This window comes from Coloeus monedula (assembly GCF_965178545.1).
Source record: "Coloeus monedula genome assembly, chromosome: 1".
Lineage (NCBI taxonomy): Eukaryota > Metazoa > Chordata > Aves > Passeriformes > Corvidae > Coloeus > Coloeus monedula.
The window spans coordinates 54,514,799-54,529,240 of NC_138781.1; the positions used below are offsets into that span (position 1 = coordinate 54,514,799).

General features: G+C 34.6%; 1 protein-coding gene across 2 annotated transcripts in view; it reads right to left on the reverse strand.

Moving 5' to 3' along the window:
- Positions 1-14,442, reverse strand: part of SUGCT (succinyl-CoA:glutarate-CoA transferase) — a gene marked incomplete at its 5' end in the record, with an annotated part of 342,330 nt that overhangs the window by 195,351 nt on the left and 132,537 nt on the right. For both annotated transcript variants that reach the window (XM_082285668.1, XM_082285667.1), the window contains 2 exons: positions 895-997; positions 12,275-12,372. In XM_082285668.1, coding sequence (XP_082141794.1) covers positions 895-997; positions 12,275-12,372 — 201 coding nt within the window. The remainder of the gene's footprint in view (positions 1-894; positions 998-12,274; positions 12,373-14,442) is intronic.

Genomic DNA, 14,442 nt, shown 5'->3' on the forward strand with positions numbered 1-14,442 from the left:
ATCACGACCATGACAAACACTTCAGACAGCAGACATGGACATGTACAAAACTGGAAGAAAAAACAAAAATAGTCAATGATCAATCATTTTTTCTTGTGATTCTCTTTAGTAAAAATCAACTTAGAGGAGATTCATCACACATTAGAATAGCCTTAAAATACTCAGTCACAGTACTCAAGACAGTATAATTCAGTTTATCTTGGGCCTTTTAACCCATCCTAAGCCAGAGGGTAAAAAGTAGAGGAGGCATCAGGGAATATGCAAATAAGGTAATTCTACAGATACTAAAAAACAAAAATATTGTTTTTAATTAAGCATAGGTGTAATTCAGTGTAATATTTAACATTTAAAATAGATACATAGATGAACTGTTTTCAGCCAGTGAAACCACCAGGCCAAGAAAAGGTTACGATTCTTTCTTTATATAAATTTTGTGCTTCAGTTTTCTTTTTTCAGTCAAAATGTTGTCCATTTTTTCAAACAGAATTGATTTTGGTTATCCATACTCCATACAGAAAATTAGTTCTTTTGGGGCACCAAGAAGGTACTTTTCTGTGTATTTATGTGATAAAATGCAGTTACATACTATGCTATGGTTTCTTTCTCTGTTTTACTAGCCAGTTTTGAAACATAGACTCTCTACGTGAGACGTGGAATACCTATGGTTTAATTTGTTATGACAAAATCTGAGTTCCCAAGCATATAATTCATTTAAGGATCTGTATTTATTTCTTAATATTACATACTATTGGCTTAAACTCAATCTATCATAAACCTCTCAAATCCCATTTTAAAGTAGCCAAAATCAGGTCTGAGTGGCAGGAAAAGTGATCATTACTCAGCATTCATAAAACACATGTAATAATGTACAGAAGAGGCTTGGTGAGGACCAACCTGAGGATCCGAGAACACTTGCTGCATGTTGTTGATTGGGCCGTATGGAACCCCATGCCCTTCAAAGAGCTGCAACCATTCAGTCGTCGCTTTTTCTGAAAACCTGAGAGCAAATAAGAATGAATGTGGTTTTCATGCTGTACTTTCAGATTCTAAGAAATGTATACCATGTCTCCTCCCTCTCTCACTGCTTCTGTACTCCTCTTCACTGACTTCTTCCCAGTCAGTGAATAAAGTAACAAAAATGTACTACCTATGTTCCTCAGAAATGCAAAACCCAGAGACATTGGGGATAGAACACCTCTGAACTGACTTCTATTTCTATCTAATCATCTGAAGCAATCCAGGAATGATGTATTGAATACATCATAAATTTATCATCAGTTTCAAACAAGGATCAATGGGTTTCCTCCATTTCTTAATTATACTAATGTGTTTCACATCTGTTTTCCATCATGTACATATTTAACAACAAAAAGATACAGTGTGAGTACAAGTACCATACAATACTGCTCATTAAAAGCTGATCTAAAACACCATCAAAAACATACATCAGGATTAAAAACCACATTTTTAGGTCAGATAACAAGACTGATTACATATTTATTTGTTGTATGGTCGCAAAACCTATCCTAAGGACATCCAGTTCAGCATGTATACACAGCACCTATATGCTAGTGAACACATTGCTGCAGGTCTTTGTATCACATGCAAAAAGCTCATCTTATTTCTTTCTAAGCATTCAGTTACACAACTGATAACACCATTCTATTTCCCCTGTGTTTCTAGATAGTTTTTCTTTCCTAATCTGACTAGTAGAGTTGCATACATGAAGAAAACACACTGTTGAAACAATGTCATTCACTGAGAGATGATTTTCTGCATCTGATGTATTTTCTGCAGTCATCTGAGATCCCAAATCAAAGGTGAACTTTCTTGGATATAGTATTTGAAATTTCAGGAAGATAAATACCACAGAGGTGTACCAGCTTATTAGAAATCAAAGATTGACTTCATGATACACCCAACACCAAAAAGAAATTAGATGTAATTTAAAGACCTGATCGAAATGAAATTAATAGAAACCTTTGAAAGGGACACTCAATTACTGGTATTCAATAGCTACCAGTTTGCTGTTCCTTATGTGTAATTTGGAACAATATCAGTAACATTCAGCTTTACTTCTAGCACAAGTTATGGATGGTCCTTCCTCAGAGCTAGAAGCTTTATTCCTGAAGCAAAAAAATAATTCTAGAAGAAATGGAAGGAGCAATAAAAAAGAAAAATCAAAATAAAAGGCCTTAGAAGTGCAAAATGTATTATAAAATGAAGAATGACTCATGAAGAAATGAAGCATAATGCAGCATAGCTTCTAAAGAAAACAGATACAAGAATATTGCAATGTCTAATTATACATAATGTACTTCATTGAATATTAAAATTATTTAATTGTGAAGATGTAGCCAGCCATAAAGATAGTGCTGCTGTTGGACACATCTAGGATCCATCCAATTTACCTAGAACCAGGTACACTGCATTGAAACTAGGGAAAAAGGTAACTCTAGAGAGGCAGATAACCTTCCTTCCTCAGTGACTGGAGCTATTAAGAAGCCATGATTTTAGTTTAAAGTACAGTTTGAAAACAATTCTCATAATCAATATATTCTTTTTATTCATAGCCTTCTATTATTAAGGTTTGAGGCTTAAACTACTGCATAATATAAATGAGATTCACATGAAAAACTGTTTCACTTCAGTTATAGACGCTGTTTATATAAAACTCTGCTGTTCCCTGCTAGCAACGGAGGTGGTTCATATTTCATGGTCCACTAACTCCCTTGTTATAAATGGAAAGCTTTTTTCAACTACTACTTTTTGACACCTCAAATTCTACTATCTCATCTCTAACAAGACAGGACAGCTACAAGAGGAATCTTGGACTCAACTTTATAACCATGGTGCTGAAGACCATCACTAAGAAATTATTTAATTCTTAATGTATGTATCAGCATTCAATTGATCTGTTGCTAATGAATAAGTCTTGCTATGTTATGTCCCTGCACTTCTTTTTAAGAAAGAGTTTATAAATATCTTCCTGACTCTAAAAAACCAAAATTTTGCATTTAAAGAATAGCCTGAAAATGAAGTCTGTTCAACGGGAGTGTTTATAATCTATATCTGCAGAACCAGTATGCTGCTTCCTCATGTTGTGGTAAATCTGAATAATTTTCAAGACATACATTCTTCTTCAGTTACGTCATTGTGAGTGACTCAATATACAGTGGAGTTGTATATGTATGTTGCAGAACATATGTGTATGTTAAGCAAAATTTCTGTGATTCTATATTAATTTCTTCAATTTTAGCTTGTGCTTAGGTTTTCCTCCCTATGTAACAGAAAAAACATGCCACAATTTTGTAGAAAACAAGAGATTGTCTGGTTTTGAAAGTACCTCTTTTGAATGGATCTAACATTTGTCTTAATCTTACTCGTTAATTTATTTGTTGATGGCTGGAGGTAATTCCTAAAAGCTTTCAACCCAAAGAGGTAAGATCCCACATTCTATTATCCTCAGGGACACACACAGAATTTCCTCTTGAAATTGAAACTCTGTATCTAACTCTGATGTAGAATGGCTTCCTTTATTTGTGTTAAAGGGAGGCTGTTGAGAGCATATTGTTAAGTAAACTGTTTAAAACAAAAACAGAACATCACCACTGACAATAAAGGTCTAGTATTCAGATTTTGAGAGGAACAGCATGCAACTATTTTGCTAATTCAACTATGTTTTATATATTGAAGCATCTGCTGTACATCATTAAGGGAGAAATACTGTTTCAAAATCTGATCAAAGATAAGGCCGGGATAAAAAATGTTCATTTTTCCCTCTGATGTCAGCTGTTGATTTTTTTTTATCAACCTGTATGTATTATTCCCTCAACTAAATACAATTTTTGATAATACTTACACAAATAAATACCTTTACTTACAGTGAAGGGCTGATATTCAGGTTGCTAAGTATCCATTAATAACATGCTCAGCACTCCAAAATAACAAGAGAAGACCCTCAACAAAAACTTCCAAGAAGTAGAAGACTGACATTCTCTCCTGAAAATGAAAGCTCTGTCAGCAGGAATTTAGAAGGTCTGGGCAATCCTTTTTCTCTTAACACATTTTAAAATGTATTTCTGTGCTTTTTCATTGTTTTTTAATAAATATCCTACTTTTTATATTTTTCAGTTAAGAAAAAAAAATTTACTTTCTTTATATATACACATACATAAAAAAAACACTGATGGAAACACATACAAGGCTAAACAATGGTCCATCTTCCAAACCTGAGCTAGGAATTCAAGACTGTAGAGCATCCGAACTCTGAAACATGACACTTGCAAGAGAATCTTTACCTTTCTTTTACTCAGTGATTTCAGGAGAGCTCAACACTGCAATTCACGCTACAGCTTCATATATTTTCAGATGAGTCCCTTTTCCTATAAAATGTTCCATCTGCTATATTCATATATATATTTAAAATATCACATTAATGCCATCTAAATTACCTATGATTTATTTGTAGAAATGTTTTAAACCTGTAGCTTAGCTTTCTGCAATTATTACCAGAATTTTAGAAGTTCAAAAGGATTTGCTTTTTACTGTACTACTTTGTGGTATGAAGCTCAAATGCAGGCTCTTTCTGAAAACACCTCTGAGAAAGGAAGGATATGTACCCCAATGAAGAACAAAGCCATTGCTAGGATATTTACTGCAAAGTCTGAACTGAGGCTTACTTCCTGAAGAAGTCAAAGTCTCCGTGATGTCTTATTTGCATTTTAAACAGTACTCTAAGCCTCCTCTGCACTGAATTACACAGCACTCACAAAGATACTGAAGTTGCAGTATTGAAATGAGGCATCAGATTCCAGAACATTTAACGTTAAATACATCTCATGCTTTAAAATATTTTAAGAATAGAAAGTGTGGCATAACCTGAATTAATTGAAATTGGAAGAAATCCAACTAAATATATTTTTCTTCAATTAGTAAATCTAGCAGGCATCATTAAATGAAAACATCTAAATTTAAACTATACACTCAGCAAATTCATCAAAAAACATTACAGCACAATATAAGACAAAACCTCCAAATGGCAAAAAAATTAAATATAAAATAAAAAAAGTTTTGCACCTTGTTTTCTTACATAAAATACAAGAGTAGTTTTGCTTCTTAAAAAGCAGGATATACATTCCCTTCTGCTTTCTAACAAATTCTAATTAAAAAAAAAAAAAGAAGAAGAAGAAATGAATGGATCTTTACATACAAAACAGAAAAAAAAGTCTGCTTGGCTTGTGCAAGTTAGATGAAATGGCTTTAATCAGTTAGTATATTTTAACAGCACTTGGGTGTGTTTCTAAGTTTCTCATCCTGATAATTATTAATGTAAAATTTGTTTCTTTTTTTTAGCAATATTTTATCTTTCAATGAAACAAAGACTTCAAAAGCATGAATGAATCCACTTTTTGTGTATTCCATTTTCTATGTTTCCTAGGAAACCTTCAATCCTCTCTACATCCCATGTGGAAGGGCAACCATGTTTCTCTAATGAATAAAACCATCCAATTCCACACAAAGTAAGTTTAGAAGAACTACTGAAGCAAAAACTGCTCTTTTCTATAGGAAACTTATGGCAATTAATTTAGAGAAGCAATTTGGACAGCTACCAAATACAGATGGAACAGCAACATCTAGGATTAGTAAGAGCTTTTTACATGCAGTCAATCACAAAAAGTTCCTCTGTTCTTGCTAAAGTCCACAATAGCCTTCCTGTGTTTTCTAGTACAACCCAAATCTGCATTATGGTTTTTGCATCATTTTGTTCTATCAACAGTCTCTTCCCTCCCAAATATCTACAATATTTTCTCTTTTCACTGCCAAACACCTCTTTAATGGTAGTTAAATGACTAAGAGAGTTTGCCGTTTCTTAGAGTAGTATCTATGGAAGACACTATACAAAATAAAAGTTCTAGAAAATATTTGTTTGGAAAATTCAAGGAATGGATCATTATCCTTTAGTGTACAGTGAATATAGAATTAGTGTTTTCAAAGTGAATACTGCAGTATTTACTCAATAGTCTGTATAGATTTCTGTTAGCATCTAGTCTCCTCTTACTGATGAATCACTGGGAAAACCAAAACAGACAAAATATTAAAATATTTGGGATCAACATGATTGTACTGACAGGTTTTGCTGACAGATATTTCAACTACTTTGAAAGATGTCATATACAGTAGATTTTAAGTGGTAGCTACATAAAATACTATCCAGAGATTTGTAGGTACCACAAATCCACCCTGAAAATTCTTTTATACTTCTGCATACTATAAATATTGCTACCAGTTTAACAGAACTGTTAATAAACCTTCATCTTTATGCACAAAATTTCTGCTAGAGATTAATGGACTTTCTCGTTTCTCTATCAAGAGTTGCACGCTGCCTTAAAATCATACGTGATTTTTAAGGAATGGCATACCAGACAGAGGGAAACACATCTGTCTTGTAAAATGTATTTCTTATGGCTACTGACTTAATCCAGCATGTAACAGAACTAGTTCTTTTTGTAGTCAGATAATAAGCTATCCACATTAGAAATATACTACTTTTTCCCAACCTTCCTCTGTTTTACTCAAGTATAAAAGAGGAATGTAACTTTTATAGTTATGACAAAAGAATTGCAAATTAACTGGAAATCAGCTAGGTAAACACATATCAGTAAAAGCACATTGAGAATGATGAAAAGTTGCACTGATTTTGTTGCTGTTTTTCTTTTCACTCAAGGGGATTAAAGAGCTAACAAGGGTCAGGTCAAAAAGTTCATTTAAAATCAATAAAAAGACCTGCCTTGATTTCAGCAGCCTGAAGTTAGAAATGTATGTCATCAGAAAAAAGATGGCAAGTTCCTTTTCAGAAAGGATGTTGAACTTCACAAGGGTATGAAAATCTTAGAAGTTTATTAAACAGTGAGAAAATAACAGAAAAAACACACGTTAGCTTACCCGGTCCAAAAATCAGATGCTTGAGACATTTTGGATCTCTTTCATTTGTATGCACAGAAGTCAGCATAAAACTAATAACAATTTAAAACAAAGCATTTTAAAGCAAACGGTGGCAGTTTGGTAGCTGATATCCATACAGCTCAACCCTCTATGTACTGATGGTGAGGTAGATGACTGGGGAGAGTAAACCTTACGAGCAGTGCCACACTGAAGTCAATTGTCTTTCAAACTTCAGACACCTGTCTTGCTGAAGCTGTAAACAACCAGACCCTCATTCCTGTAATGTTATCAACAGTGACTTCAGTCAGCAAGGCCCTTGGTTTAGAAAAGGAAATGGTGGGGATAGGGAAGGAGATTTACAGAGACTGGGTGTGTCTCAACAAGGGTGAATTTAACAATGCTCCTGATCAAGCAAATTAAACATCTTACAGTACTCTTTCCCCTTTAGGAGCCCTCCTCTTCTGTTACTAGGTAGAAACAATTTAGCAACGACTTTATTAACTGTGGATCAAGTTCCTCTGTGTTTCCTTCCTGCTCATTCCTTTTCCCCTCACACTTATATGCGCAGCATGCAGCTGTAGTGTACAGTCAAGAATAAGGGGTTTAAAATGTAAGCGCTAGGAATAGAAGTTCTACTCTGAATCATTTCCAGCCCTAACACCTCTGAGTCTACAATAATTTAGTTAGAGCTGCAGGAGCACTAATCATGCTGAATTTATGTGTTCTTTATGGGGAACTGCTTCAATTTAAGGGCTGAGGGCCTTCCCCCTACACTCATACACCCCCACACACTGTTCCATTTACAGGTTAATTTCCCAAACCTTGGAGTACACATTTAGCTGTCCTGTCTTAAAATGCCTCTACATTACTGAGGTGCATAGTAGGATTAATGGGTAATATGGAGTAATTTGAAGAAGAAGGTCAAGAGATTAAGCCCCCTTTCTCAAAGCAGCTTCTTTTAAAATTGGCATTGTGCTAGCTTTTGCACAGATGCATCTCAAATTTCATGTGCACACTATATATGTGCATCTTGACATATGCATGCATATATACACACATACAAAATCATCTGCATTGTGTCTGATACTATTGTGTTCTAGTGGAAGCAGAAGTAAAAGTGGAAGGGAGGTAAAGAGGGAACAGAGCAACAATTAAAACTTGGTTCTTCTGTTTGTGAGTTAGATGTACATCTAACTCACAAACCAGAGGTTTCCACTGGAAACTTTAAAAACAGTGCTCTGTAGTCTGTCAGTTCTCACATGAGCTGTGAGTCTCAGGGGCCTCAGTGGTAGCCATTGAACCTGACCTCCACCCAGGCAGGGTCATTTTAAATTGATGGCACATACACAAGAAAGGAAGGCAGAGGTAATTCGCTTGTATCAGAGTTCTGCTTTCTTGTCATTTGGGGAAAATGTAACCTAAATAGAGAGGAAGACACAGAAGGCAACAATTATTTTTTTTTTTTTTTTTAAAGCAAAGACTAGATGTGTAAATGTTAGCAGTGGGAGGAGAACGAGGAAATAAGACGAAGAGGAGGAATGGGGCCTGTGGGAAGTGGAGGAAGATGATGGGGATATGAAAAAAACAGTATAGAAGAAAGAGGAGTAGAGATGGGAAAGGGACAACACCACCAGTAGCAAAACAAATACAAAATACCCCACAGGTCTATATTCTTCTTCACTGTGAATATCCTATGAACCAGTGATCCTTGTAGCATTTTACTCATTTCCCCATAGACTATGGAACTGAAAAACACTCCATGTCTTAAGATGGAACTGTTTTCTGTAATTCCCTCCTCCTGCTTCAGTATGAGTGAGAGCAGGCTGTCTTAGAAGCAGCACACCACTCCACACCACTTCCAGTCGCTTTTATTGGGATCCAACAATCTCTGCAGATATGTGAACTTCCTTACTTGCTGTCCCTCTCTACCTTTCATTTGTGCCCTACAGAGGGAATTGAGATGTATAGAGAGCAAGTTGGATTGAAGAGATAAGGACAGGCATGCTTCACTCTTCATTTCTGTCATAGAAGAAAGAGGATGAGAAAATTCTTCCTGAAATGAATGGTGCAATTCACACCTTTCAGAGTTGTTTCAAGTTACATATATGTCTGAAGCCATATTCATCCCCATCTTGTAATCTCACTCAGTTCAGTACGCCTGACTTTGATGAATACATAATTTCACACCTTTCTGAGAAGTCTTCTGTTTAAAGGCCAATTTCTTCTAAGTGCTGCATGATCCGCATGGTTACCTAACTGCCTTGAAATCTGGCATGATTATCAGGTGGTGAGTAGAATTATTGATCTAAATTAGAGGTCACTTGAGTCAGGAATTCCCAAGACAGGGCCTTTTTTAAAAAAAAACCAGCATTCCTTAACATTGACAAATTGTCCCAATGTTTCCTTTGTTCACACATCTAGAATAAAACTGTGACCAAAGAGTCTCAGTTGCTCAATTTTTTACTCTAGCTAAAGAAAGACATCAAGTGTCTCCTTGGTACTCAGAGTTCAGATGCTTTCAAAAATTTCAGCTCCACACATGAAGTGAATTAAATGCTCAAGACTTCAGGGAGTTATTGACCCTTTGAGCAGGTCTGAACACCTCCTTCTATTCCTATAAAAAGCCTAGCAAACCCTTTTTCTTAAGAGGAGGAAGTAAAAAATCCTTCTTTTTGCACTTACTAAATGCTCAGAAGTTAGAAATTAATTGCAGGTAGTTGATTTCAAAAATTAAGAGAAGTTGGAAAATAAAAGGTGAAACATAGCTCCAGAAACAGTTCAAAAGGGATAAGAGCAAGGGGACAGGGTAGATAGGTCAATGGAAACCTGCTCTAGGCTCTGGTGGAACCTTGGTTTATTAGAATTATAACAGCATCAAAGGCTTGAAAAAAAAATGTATGCCTATATCTACTGTGCAACAGCAGTTCTATATGCAAGTGACTGCAGAGTACCAAGCATCTGCCATACTGCATCTGCTTAAAATACCAATGACTTAGAGGAACAGGAAGGATGTATAAACTGAAAATGGCAGCAGAAGAGTTTGGGGAAAAAAGGAGTGGCTCATCTTAACAAAAGTACTGTACTTCACACAACTGTACTTCATATGCTAGGCTGAGAAAAGCTGTGTCTAAGAATATGTCTTCCAAGCTGCGCCAGCTCATATCTCCACAAATGCTTTTTAAGGTGGACAGCAATACACATACAGTGAGTGAATGGAAGGGTCTGCAGGTGTTTTTTTCCAAGTAATGCACCTTAGGTTTGTATTTTCCATGTGCTGGAAGCTGTAATACTATCAAGCAATCAGTGATTAAATTAAGGTATTTTTCAGTGAAATTCTATCATTACTATTTTGTCATTTCCCTTCATTTCTCAAGGGTTGACATTTTTCAGCACTGAGAAACTATTAATTTAACTCTCTAAGTAACTTCAAAAATAAACCACATATAATTTTACAAAAAACTGTGCATTAGTGAATAAAAGCAAAGTTACCATAGAATGTGTGTGGAAACATATTCAGCTTCAATTAGAATAAAGAAGGTGTTTGTTAAATCTGTGTTTTATAACTGACTGCCAGATGAACTCACTATAATATAACATAACAGAATACATTAGAAATGTCTTCTCCAAAAATGTGTATACATTTACATATTTGCACATAATGTGCAGAAATTCAGCCTAAATTATAACAATAAAACAGAACACAAGCTAAAAAGAAAAAAGAAGACATAAAGCAGTAATTAGAAGAGCAATAATGTAATCTGATTAACTAATAGCTAAAGATATAAAAACAAATTGTAATTCTGGCAATCCAAAGAACAGCTGTTCCTTGAACTTTATCTTCTTGTTCAGAAATTGCCCATAGGAAAAAAATATTACTACATCCAAAATCAACCAGAAGCAACGAGCTATTAAATAACTCATCTATGGATGGCAAAACAGCCTTCTCACAAGGTACCAGAGTACATCAGATAAATGCCATACTAAATGAAGTCCAAGTAATAAGTCAACATGACCCAGCTTCAAAACTAAGACTATGCATCAAGAATGTAGGAGCTCAAAAGTAGGTCAAAAGATAAGTTATGGCCTTTCAGGGGCTCAAAACATATAGCAAGAGTGGCCTCATCTGTGCTATCACAATCCATTTGTTATAGGAAGGCAAAAGAAGAGTTCCAAATGTTAATCAAGGACAGTTGCACCATAATTATTCAAAAATGCAGTCACCTGGTACTTCTGTTTTCAGCAGGGGCAGGACATCTGAAAATGGACAGGTAAGAGACAGACAAAAGTACAAGTGCAACTGGAAGAGGCAAAATAACTGTCTCTACGCTCTTTAATGACTCATGATTCTGGTTCTCAATATTCAAAAAATGTGGGGGGTTGAGAGTGGGGGGTGTGGATGTGCTACTGAAACTCTTTTTCTTGGATGGAATGGAAAAGGGAGGCATCTGACTTAATGCTTCTAAACCCGCCCAGTAAAATTGCCTCATTTGTTACACATTTGTTGACAAAGACTAATACTGGCCAAGTGTCAACATGACAGTATGACTTTTCTTGAATCATTGACAACAGTAAATATGCCATCTCTTCTGCTCATCTCCCAAATTATGAGGTGCTGCTGAAGCCACCTTTGGGAAGGTTTAGACAGATTAGTTTTTCTTCCATTACACCAATTTATCATTCTCTCCATTAAACAGAAGAGTACTCCACAGATATAAGGCCTTCTCAAACAGAATGAGGAAGATAACTAAGATATTTTAATCTCTCAAATAAAAGGTTTTTTGAGCTTTCTCTTAAAAAGAAATTTTAATTAAGTATTTAATAGGATGATTCCAAAACAGAAAACTAAACACATATCCTTTTGATTTCAAAAGGAATGGCCCAGGGAGAATTTGTGGTACCGAGTACCACAATACAGAACCAGCAGTAAGGGAGTAGCAGCAAGTGGAACTCCCTTGGATACAGAAACACTCAGAGAAAACTTAAAAATCCCACAGAAAAAGCAAATGGTGCTTCAAGCATTTTTTTTCCAGGTGCTACATTCATCCAGGAAAGCAGAAAGCACTGGTTTCACTAAAATTCAAGTTAATGTTAAAAAGAAGTTAAAACAGCTTCTGAAAACTTAGATCTGTGGTCTGGCTTCTTTAGTCCACACTACAGTCTTTGTGCAAAAGGCAGAATATTTAACATCAGTAAGCTTTTGTGGTACTTGTTTTAAAAACTAGAGTATCTCAAAAGAATAAAATAGAATTTTCCCATGATGAGAGCTTGCTATACATTATTATTTGTATTAACAGATTAAATATAGATTCTTCCCTTTTAATTAACTTACCGGGTTGACAATATGTCAATGAGCTCTTTTCTGTTCTGGACTCTGAGTGTATTAGTTTTGTATCTGGAATCTTTACTAACTTCAGGCAAATTCAGGATCTAAGTAAAATTAAAGATAAGTAAGAAATGTGCTTGACAGGAGTTTTATATATATAGCTAACAAAATAATTACTGATTTAAAAAAATCACTGATTTCCAATAATCGCTACTTATCATCAATCATTTAATATAGATAAACGAAAACTTAATTATTACTTCTTTTTCTAAAAAGCCTTCTGGTTAATGTTACATAACGAGTAAAGGAAAAAGAGAGAAATCCATATGATGATCCATATCTTAGCTGACACTTTCAGGACTAGTCAGGAGAAATTCTTAGCATAGAACACTAAAAAAGTAAGTTATTACCATGGGGTTGGATAGATCTGTGGGATTATCCTGCACTAACTTATATGTCACAGAATAAGAAGTATGTCTGTACTTCATATGCTAGACTGAGAAAAAATATGTCTAAGATTATTTCTTTCCACTTCAGTAATCTCTGTCAAAAAGAAAAAAAAAAAAAAAAAAAGTCATTTTCTATTGAAACATCATTGGTTTTCTTTACTATTTTTTTCCAAAAGAATTAATAAAGAAAAGTGGTAGTATAACCTCTAAGAAAGGAGAAATATAACTTCGATGTGTAACTCCCACCTGCCACATTAGAAATTTAAACAATGTGTGAAGACAATGTGTATTACACTATAAAGGAAATTAAATATGCAGAATGAGTCTTAGAATTTTGTAGTGGCATTCATTAGAAAAAGCAGCTGTGTGGAAAATCAATATAATTTACCTATTTGTGCCACAATGACTTTCTATAGAACATAAATAATCATAATTAAATGTGATTTCTAAAAATACCCCAATTACATCAGCTGCAGAGAAAGGCAGCATAGAATCTTATAAAAAAAGAGGCTGTCACATATTCTTTATGTATTTTTACTCAGTAACACATACTAAAGACCAATTTTTCTTATGATGAGTCTTATAATCATTCTAATCATGCTACATTTTTTATAGGGCTATTTCTAAGATGGCTTACAAAAAAAATACAGTGCTTCAAACCTGAAGTTCCTATAGCCCATCATTCTATCTCTGGCTGTGTCTAAGTGCTGATGCTTAAACAGAGTTTAAGAACAGGGCCACTACACACAACACTTCCTTAATCTTCATCCAAACTCCAGTTCTCTTTTGATTAGGACATTTCTGAAGTGAATGTATTTTCTATATATTTAGCAATCATCAATGGATTTATGTTTTATTAACATGTTCAGTCACTTCTTGAATCCATATGCCTATGTACTACCACATTTAAGTGATACATAAGTTGGTGTCAATCTCTCTGATATTTGCTTCAGGCATAACATTCTACTAATTTTCTCTGACACTGGTTTAGATGAAGGCCACAATCATTTAATGACTCCTGACTTTGCTAGAGTGAATAAGGATACAGCTTCCTTTCTAAGTGAATAGCAGCTGATGACTTAAAACCATTAGCAAAACAGATATTCTTTCAACAGCTATTTAGAGATACTCAAAACAGATAGTCATCTTTGACATAATTTTCACCTAGAGTGACAAAACTAAACCTTGGAAACAAGGTATCTGCAAGTTATGCTAGAACAATGGTGATGTTACATAACTCTTCTGCAGATTTTTATCTGCAAGGTAACATAAAATATCAATCTAGCATCTTCCATCAATACTTAATTCACAGCATATTTTCTTTTCCTTCTGCATTTATACCATCTAGTTGATGGAAATCACAACATATCATAATTTAGCGTTAGAAAATAGCTAAATTTTCCTATCTGGACATTTATCAATACTATTGGTACCCCTTAAAATTACTTCCTTTTTTTAGTACTGTTATTTTGGAGTTACACATCACTACTTTAGAAAAAAATCCCGTAGGGTTGTTCTAGGCAAATGATAGTGAATGCTTACATGAGCTTAAAAAAACAAGAAATTAATCAGAAAACTATGGTTCCATTTGATGAGTTATATGAAAAACGGTCATATGGAATTGCTCACTCTACTGTTTTAATTAATGTTACTGATTTCAACTTTAACTTAATATCCATCTGTTATAAAGCTGCATGTCTATATATGTTCTCAGGTTTTTTTGTG